Raw genomic sequence first — 8717 nt, 5'->3', positions numbered from 1 at the left:
TGATGTTTACTGAGATTCGGGCACACGCCTGCATTTAACCCGTACCGGCGTTTGATGATTATATTGGGACCAGACAAGAAGGACGGATATAGGAGTTTCAGAAAGAGGGGGGAAGGGGGCGCAAACCCAGACGATCAAATGCGAGGTGGTAAGGGGATGGCCTTAGTCACATGTACAATGTACATGTATATGCAATATGGTCGTGCAGGCGGTGGGGGTGAAGGCGCCCGGTGCACCCGCTCTGAATCAGCCACTGGACAATTCATGTTTCTCAAGCCTTTTGACTTCTCGTATTAAGGGGCCAACGATCGACTTGTTACTCGCATTGTGGAGCACTAATACCGCTACTGATGTTAGGCTCCGGTCGCCAAGCTACCCTTCCGCACAATAGATACCAGCTTGACACCCAAACTGCAGCCGGTAATTGTTGGTACTTCTCACCATGGCAACATCCTTGCACTCCCCACCGTAAATGGCAATAAATAGCAACGCGGGTCTTTGTGACTGATAACCAGTTGGAGCTGATTCGTTCCACTACAGTGCCTTCCACAACGTGTTGCGCAATAAAGAAATATTTTGTTCCTGTTAGATAGTCTTACAGTTTCATTTTCATGGAAGTAGTCTTAAGAAATAACCGTTTTACTGTTTTAATTATGTGAGCTCGGGGTATTGGACTACTAAATAATGTAGCCTTTTGTATTGTAGTTCCATTTTGTTGGAAAGGGCCCCTTCTTTCGCTTTGCTGATTCCGTCCTTTGAAAGAAAAATCGCCCAAACTAACTTCCCCATCAACGTCCACGCCTCTTAACCTTTCGCATACAAGCATAATTTTGAAGTACTTCATCCCGTGTGAATAAGCCTAATTCAACCGAAAAGATCAAGCAAGCAAAAGAAAAGCAAACTCAAGAAAAACAAAGACAAAAACAAAATACAAAAACTGAACAGAGAGCAAAAAGTGAAACCCGGTTCCGTTTATTTCCTCCTCAAAATAAGGAGAGCTTAAAGTATAGAGCAAATATAACACTGACAAACATAATTGGGGATATTCAGCACACAGTAGGCCTACTTTTAAAAATGTTATTTTTATAGTATTCTTACACAAACCGCGGCTCTGCATATCCTACACATTAATGCTCATTTTGAATGTGTTTTTTTTTCAGCGGAAGATGCGGTGGTTGTTTGGGTTACCACAGTACGAATGAAAAACACCGCAGGGGAACATTCAACGGGGCAATCCTTGGCAAAGTACATTAAATTCACCCTACACGGGGGGTACGCCCATTCAATTGAACGCATCTCACGACGAGCAGCTGGCGAACGCACGTACGGGTGTGACCCGACGTCTCTCTTGATAGGCCCAAAATCTATTATTCTTGTGCAATGCGCGCGGTCTCCTGCATAATTTATGCTTACGTGCATGGTTACGCGTCTTGACAACAGCGCATTTATATTCATACCGAGACGCAGTTTAATATCAATCCGTACCAGCGCGATGCATTTGCGCATTTAACCCATCGACGCTGCGAAGAACTTTTGGACCTAAGGAATTTTAGGCCTGTTTTTTTTGGACCTGACTTACCACGACCCTGAGAAGTCTGTAGAAGTAAGAGACCCGCCAGAATGGCTGTCATGAAGAGATGCTGCTGTTTTAATGACACCCGCAGTGGTACATTAGCCTCTGCAATCTGCAGCTTGGTAAGTCACTGAGGGCTAGATTTCTAGCTTTCTTAATTATATGCCATAGTCGCGGCCGTCTGATTCGAAATCGTCTGTTTCGACAAGTCTCTATACTAGAATCTTTAGTTGAAGAAGAAAACCGAGCCATCGAAAAAACATTAAAAGTATTTGAGATTGTTTCAATTAAGTACCGATTAATATTGGGAGATCACCATAACCAAGAGTATCGAATTGCTTCTGTAACATTTTAAATATGAAGAGAAGAAGGAAACAGGAAATCACACATATTCAACCTTCTGCAAAGTCAGAGACGAAAAAAAGCATAAATTCAACGTGCAATCCCACTAGAAACTCGCACCCGATTGGGTGTGTTCGAAATAGTGCTGCAAAAACCATCGGTCACACCAATTACCTCGTTATTCTCGTCATCATGTACTGGTGGTGTGATACAAAGAAGCCCGTCGGCAATTGAGCATTATTCTGAAGGTCACCTCTCCTTGTGATGTTTTGGTAACGCAACCTTAATATCACCATTATGGACCCTTTCGGTCCCGGTGGAAATAGGGTTTTCAAATATTGATTCGTGCGTTCTGCTCACAATGACGGTATTTGGCCGGGTCACTCCATGTTTTATTGGTCTCCTGCGGTGTTTTCTTTTGTTGCCGATGTCTGTGTTGTTGCCACGTTTTCATGTAGAGTATTTTGCGCTGCTTTCGAAAACCCAAAACAACTCAGCCACCCCCAAAACACATTTATATAGATTATCAAACATTTTCACAAGCTTGTCGAACCACAGGTACTTAGTCGAAATGAGGAGGGATTCAAATTGCAAGACAACTCTGAAGTTGTCACTGCCTCTTGGCGGCCGTTTCTACAGAAAAGCACAGTGGCCTTTCACCGTGCTGGCCACATACAGTATTTTATGCAGTTTATTTTTTGGCCGTTTAAAAGGTGTTCAGATCCATTATTTAAGGGGTAAATCAACACAAAACCTGAGGGTAAAAACAAAACAAAAGCTTGCTCTACAATTGCTTAAAACGTTAAGTGCGCATTTGAAAGTCGCGCAAAAATCCTCAAAATCCTACCTCTATATCAACGTAAGTAATGGTGAAATAATACATGTACATGTATTCTTGTTTTTCTCTCAGCTTTATGCGATAATCTTTGCTGGGTTAGCCGGAGCGAGTTTTGCCTTCTCGTCGCTTTTCTTGGGTGAGCTATGTCACACTCAAAAACAGTTAAGGATACTGAGGTGGATCTGGAACAAAAAAAAGGGGTGACAGGGGATTGTTCGGGGTCACAATTGGTATACATCCTCCTGCGGCCTGTCTGAGGGCGGCAGCTGTGTTCTACTTAGGAGGCGGGGTAAATTTTTTTAAAAGCAAAGGAAATGAAAGTAGACCCACGCTTTCGACTTTTCTCATTATTTTTCAAAGAAAAACAATTTTGGCCCTTCTAAAGGTGCATGCACGTTCCCCTCTGCCCCCGCCCACCCCGACCTCTGGATCTACCCTTGTAGAACAGCTTTTAAACAAGTTTATCGCTGTAATAGCATGAAAACAGTCATGAGATTGAATTCTGATTTCGAAAACAAACTTCTGACAAAGAACTACGTTTCCTCTAACAACATTATTATTGTGTACCAGAGCTCTATAAGATAAATGAAGGAAAACACTTTTGCTTTAAATTCTCTTGCGTGCGGTAGATTTTTGTTTGTTTTTTTTAAATTGTTCATTTTGTTTTCCCTGTTTCCATAGTGTTTTCATTCACGAAGTCAGATCACCAAGTAATCTCAAATTCCAAAGTTTTGACCACGCCCAACTCAAATGTACACAACATTACGTACAGGGTACTTCAACGCCGTATCCACCGATCATACTAGCTGCATATACTTCCTTTTAGAAGAGAGGAGGACTCCCTTATGGATGACCAATCAGAACCCACCCCTATCCCCATTTGAAAGCTGGATGGGTCATTCGTGCGCACTTCAACAGCATAGATTTTGGCCTGAGGCCTTCTTATGGTTTAGAGGAAGCTGCAGGTGTGCGACATGCGTTGTCCAAATACAGATTTTCTTTTCTCACAATAGATGGCATTGTCCTCGTCATGTACTATGTGGATTTCGCAATCTATGGACTGGTTATCGTTTGCGCCATCATCGCCATCGTTGGCGTTTCCAAGGTAAGTACAAATCGATACTGCAATTTCTACATTTGATTATGACTATTATGAATCAAGAAATGAAAGATTGCTCAGTCAAGTACGCGGCCACAGTTCATCGCAAGTAATTAGCTTTCCAATGCTTTTCACGTTCTCGTATTTCTGACACAATGGGAATACCTCAGAAATCAAGTACAAAAAATCGTTTTCGGACGCATGTTCAACTCAAAGATTTTCATATGCACCATTTAAGACGTGTACATCATAATCACTGCCAAAACCTGACAAGGAATTGTTTTAATATTTTATGTAAGATGGTGTAATGTTAGTTTCTTACACTGGGTCGTGGTTTATCGTTCAACAGGACATCGCTGGTATGCTGCTACCGTACATCATCGCACTGACTCTGATGATGGTGCTGGAGCTGGTGTCTTACATCGTTTGGATAGCCATACTCGTAAGTGTGCCCTTCGCACTTTTACCGGTGCATCTCCGCTGCACGCATCAATATCCAGTGCACCGTACCGACACTCAAGAGTACATTGTACATGTACATGTACAGTACATGTACATCATATCGCATACAGATTGAACGAAATGTACTTTCTCTTCGTAAACCAAGTTGTCGCTGGCACAGTAATACGAGCGCCGTTGGTGAAATGAACTCCTTTTATAACAGTAACTACAGCGATACGGATTTACGCATTTTCAGCTAAAAAGCAAAAGTTGGCACTCTGCAACCATTAAACTGACGGTTGTTAGACGCAACTTCGCCTATACAACGAAATTGACAAGGTCTTGCGTAGATTACAGATCATTACACACGACCTGTTCTTATTCTACCTTTGTACCATTACACAACTCTCTTTCGTTTCTTGTTGGGAATGGCTGTCCTGTGAGGTTCGAGTAAGGTGAAAAATGTCTCATGTACATGTACTTGTAGTAATACACACTGTATTACTACAAGTACATGTACATGAGACACGTATTTTTTTACGGATCGCCGAATAACATCGTCAAGAAGAATGTAATTCAATCACCATGCCCGTACACCTTGTTGCGAGATTTTGCCACGAATGCGCATAACCTTTCAGTAAAATTTACTGAAATTTAAAAAATAATGACATTTCTTGTTCTGGTTGCAGGGGTTTGCAGCAATTCTTCTCATCATACCTTTCGTGATCTGGATTCTTCTTCTTGCACTCAATGTAAGTGGTTCCACGCCTTTAAAACCCCTAGGCCTATATAAACAATATGGTGGTAATTTCCAACCCTTTTTTCGTATTTTATGAATAAATTTCAGTTTTTTGTCGAATTAAGCTGGTAACTTAGACCAGTATTCTCAAGGAGCCCCATAGCCTTGTGCAGAAAACGGATCTCTTCGTGTACAGACTTGGGTCGACCCTAGTACCCATAGGAATATAAACAATCTGACCTCTCCTACCAGAAATAGCTATAAGTACATGTACATGTACATGTACATGTAGTCACTTGGATGTGAAGCACAGTTTACGCTGCATGGTCGGTAGGCGGGGCCTCTGTGGGCACAGCATGCAGGCTTGGGGTTAGGGTTAGGTCAACAGCTGTTTGGATTGGGACTGGTGTCATTGTGTTTTCACATCAGCATGACGACGTATGGAGCCTAGAGGGGTGCTGATGGTTGTATTGACTAATATAAAACAGTCGTACAGGTTCATCGGCGCATTAAGCTAACACAAAAGACCTTTTCATAAATATGCACGCATGCGCACAAATTGCCTTGGCGGTAAGAAGTGCGAGCGTGCCATTGAAAAGGTACAGGGGCACATGCGCGCATAATTATGATTTTTATTAGTGAAAAGGTCTAATGATGTAGTGTTTTTTACAACCACGTCGTTACACGGTGAAATTTCAGGGGAGTGGTCGCAAGAAGGGGCACTGATATGGAATAGAGAAGGAAACTACTTTGTTGTAGCATTTTGAAACATAATAATTTCATTAATGGGCATATAATCATTATGGCACAACGAGCGGATTTCAAAAGTACAGTGTACTTTCCATGTGGTAGAAACACTTTCGCCTTTGAAGCTGCACAGAGAGTTATAGATCATTGATCCACTGTTTGGCGTATCTCCTGGAGGCAAATTCATTCAGCGTCAAGTTTAGTCAACTTTTGTTACTTTATACGCGTCTGAGGAAAAAATCTTCAACTTAGAGGCATGCTTAGGAAAGAAACTATTACTGGCATAAATGAAGAAAGTTTTCCGTCGTCAAATTACCAGAAACAAACAGAAGGACCTCAAAGAAGAATCTTCCTCGTGTCACTAAAATATGAATTGGCGCGTTCCTTGAAGCAAATATTCGTGCATGACGAAGCAAATTCCATAATACACACTCAGTGTTCTTTTAGTTCTCAATAAGCATTCTCTCACACTGTTGTACCCACTGCCCATTCCTAGGGCGCCGAGGGGATGACGTGGCAGGTCCGTGATCTGTCATTGGTCAATACTCTCCATTGAGCATGGAGTGAGAACTCTATCATCATCTTTATATAGTGACTTTAGGGCCGCCTGACCAAATGTTGTCCATAGGTCTAGGTCTTTCCCCTTTAGAAATACACGCGAGGACGCGCTGAGTGTCGGACACGGCTTCAACCACCCCGCGTTTGAGCCCTTTTCATTCAAAGCACGTACTGACATCAGCCCCTACGTACTGGATAGAAAGAGCACATGACTTTCTCTTTTCTGACTTCACTGCAGACTGTAATACCTGCATTATACCTTTTGCCTGTACAGATTGTGTGCCTGTTGTGTGCGATCTCCCAGTTTCAAGAACTTAAGGCTGGTCGGGGTCGAATTGAAGACGTCCAGGCCACACACACGGTAATTAGCTGAATGAATGAAAGGGGAACATTTTTATATTAATTAGTTTCCGTAGAACTTACTGAACAACTTCAGGATCAGAAAAAAGTTGGTGCCCATGGAGTTTCGTGAAACAATTCTCGAATATCGGGCACATCTTCACAGCAGAATTGAATTTCATTGTTACCCTTCCCAACAAACTGGGTAGTTCACAATCTGGGGGTGGGCAATATTTGCCAGCCGATTCTCAGAAATATATAGTTATATTAATGTAAGCATATCTTATGGCAAGTAGCAACTTACTTCGACAATATGGTGGTAAGAAAACACGTAGACCACACAGTGCACCACGAATAATAACAACAAACAAACAACCTGAAAATATTTTGAAACGAGAATTTAAGTTAACAATTTTACGTTTCCTATTATAAATATGAAAAGAGAATTTGAAACCCCTTTTGGTTCTACACCCTATATAGACAACCATTGTCATGACCGGCGGGCCAGTGGTGACCAACCAACCCCCGCCAGGAACTTTCGTTGTAACCACCACGAATCCGCAGGTACAGGCTGCACCGCCCGCCTACGGTCAGCCTATGGGCCAGCCTGTGGGACAGCCCATGATACAGCCAGGATATACACAGCCTACAATACAGCCGGGATACACACAGCCCATCACCTTAAACCAGCCTGACGATGTGGGCAAAACGTACTAAGACGCGGAGTCAGTCGCCATCTCTGATTCACATATTCACAAATGCAAAATGTATACATTTTAGTTTATTGTAAGTGTAGTTGCAAAAAGCACCACTATTTGCCTGTGTTTGAGGGTGAAGGGAATGTGTTTATGCGTTTTTATTCTGACATTGCCAACGATGTGCATAAATTGGGAAGTACACATTCAATTTCTTTCTTTTTTTCTGGTATGTTGAAATACAAGAGACTGTAAATTTGAATGCCCCTAAGTTAACTGGTTTTGCAGGCAGGCCTGATCGTACCAAAATGTTCTTGATTAATGTTGCATATGAAGCGTACCTCCTTGTGCATTTAATTTATGAACTTTTTCTTTGCCTTTGCTCATGTTTTTGACCGATCGGGCCTTCTCTACAGTCGTAGGTGTTTCGAGAAATTATTTTGGTGGTATTTCTTTGGTCCGTCACCAGTACACGGAGTGATAATTTTGGGTGAGGTCTGCACGATCGCCCGATCACTCTGCTCAATTGGTCGATTCTTTGTGAAATCTCCAAACTGTACTTCCCTTTATGAAAAACAGCTCACTGTATGATATAACGTGAATTAATGAAAATTACTTTTAACGACATCAACCGTGCTTTATGTACACAAAACATCTGCCAACGACTGTGATGTCGTGCCCAGATTCAGCTTTACTCATTATAACACATTTTTGTCTAACATGCAGACATTATAACGAAGAAAAACCTATTGGATTAATACACAGAACACCTTTCACATGAAGTTTCCATTGGTACATTAAAAAAACAAGTGCAGTGTACTTTCTTTTTGCTATAGATTGCAGCTGGTAGAAGTCTGATTTTCTGTACAAAAGGTCACATGTATACGTTGTATGCACATCTTGTAAATATTTTAGAGGGAAAGATATGAAATTAAAAAAGGCTGATAAAACTACACAAAAAATATAAACAGGACTCGGAATTGCATATTGTGTCAGATGTGGAAATTGCTGGTTTTCTTGCAGTAGAAAGTGGGATGGGTTTTTAATAGCCACTGGTTCATGGAATAAATCTGCCAAAATGGTGTCGAATATTTTGAAATAAAATTACTCTTCCCTTTCAGTGGTGAGAGGGATCGACAAAAGAGACATGATACATAACACTGAAAAACTAGATTGTGTGCGGTCTTATACATTACTTTGTCGTCTTGCACGGAACATTTTTCCATTTTATGCTGTCGAATATATATTTCTCTCTTTGATGTTACTTTAAGTATCACCAAAGGAGTGGAAAGTGTAGTGCAAGTGCAAATTTAGTGCCATAAATACATGTATAGCCATTCACTGTA

General features: G+C 41.5%; 1 protein-coding gene across 1 annotated transcript; it reads left to right on the top strand.

Annotated features, from left to right (window-relative positions):
• Positions 1–1434: 1434 nt before the first annotated feature.
• Positions 1435–8339, top strand: LOC110991077 (uncharacterized). Its single transcript, XM_022256215.2, has 7 exons — positions 1435–1695; positions 2826–2889; positions 3767–3858; positions 4202–4294; positions 4983–5045; positions 6612–6698; positions 7157–8339. Exons 1-7 carry the CDS (start codon positions 1621–1623, stop codon positions 7391–7393), a joined length of 711 nt encoding a protein of 236 aa, XP_022111907.1. The 5' UTR covers positions 1435–1620; the 3' UTR covers positions 7394–8339.
• The last annotated feature ends 378 nt before the right edge of the window (positions 8340–8717 follow it).

Source organism: Acanthaster planci, linkage group LG03 (genome assembly GCF_054643075.1).
Source record: "Acanthaster planci isolate LZ-2023a linkage group LG03, COTS_SCS, whole genome shotgun sequence".
NCBI classification, from domain to species: domain Eukaryota; kingdom Metazoa; phylum Echinodermata; class Asteroidea; order Valvatida; family Acanthasteridae; genus Acanthaster; species Acanthaster planci.
Note: the sequence above shows the minus strand (reverse complement) of the source record. Positions and strands in the feature narration are given on the sequence as shown.

What these genes read in the sequence shown, in the direction of transcription:
- LOC110991077 (XM_022256215.2), top strand. Translation starts at nt 1,621, where the DNA reads ATGGCTGTCATGAAGAGATGCTGCTGTTTTAATGACACCCGCAGTGGT. An exon ending in CCTCTGCAATCTGCAGCTTG is followed by an intron (nt 1,696 to 2,825) that starts GTAAGTCACTGA and finishes TTTTTCTCTCAG; the next exon opens with CTTTATGCGATAATCTTTGC. An exon ending in TCGTTTGGATAGCCATACTC is followed by an intron (nt 4,295 to 4,982) that starts GTAAGTGTGCCC and finishes TTCTGGTTGCAG; the next exon opens with GGGTTTGCAGCAATTCTTCT.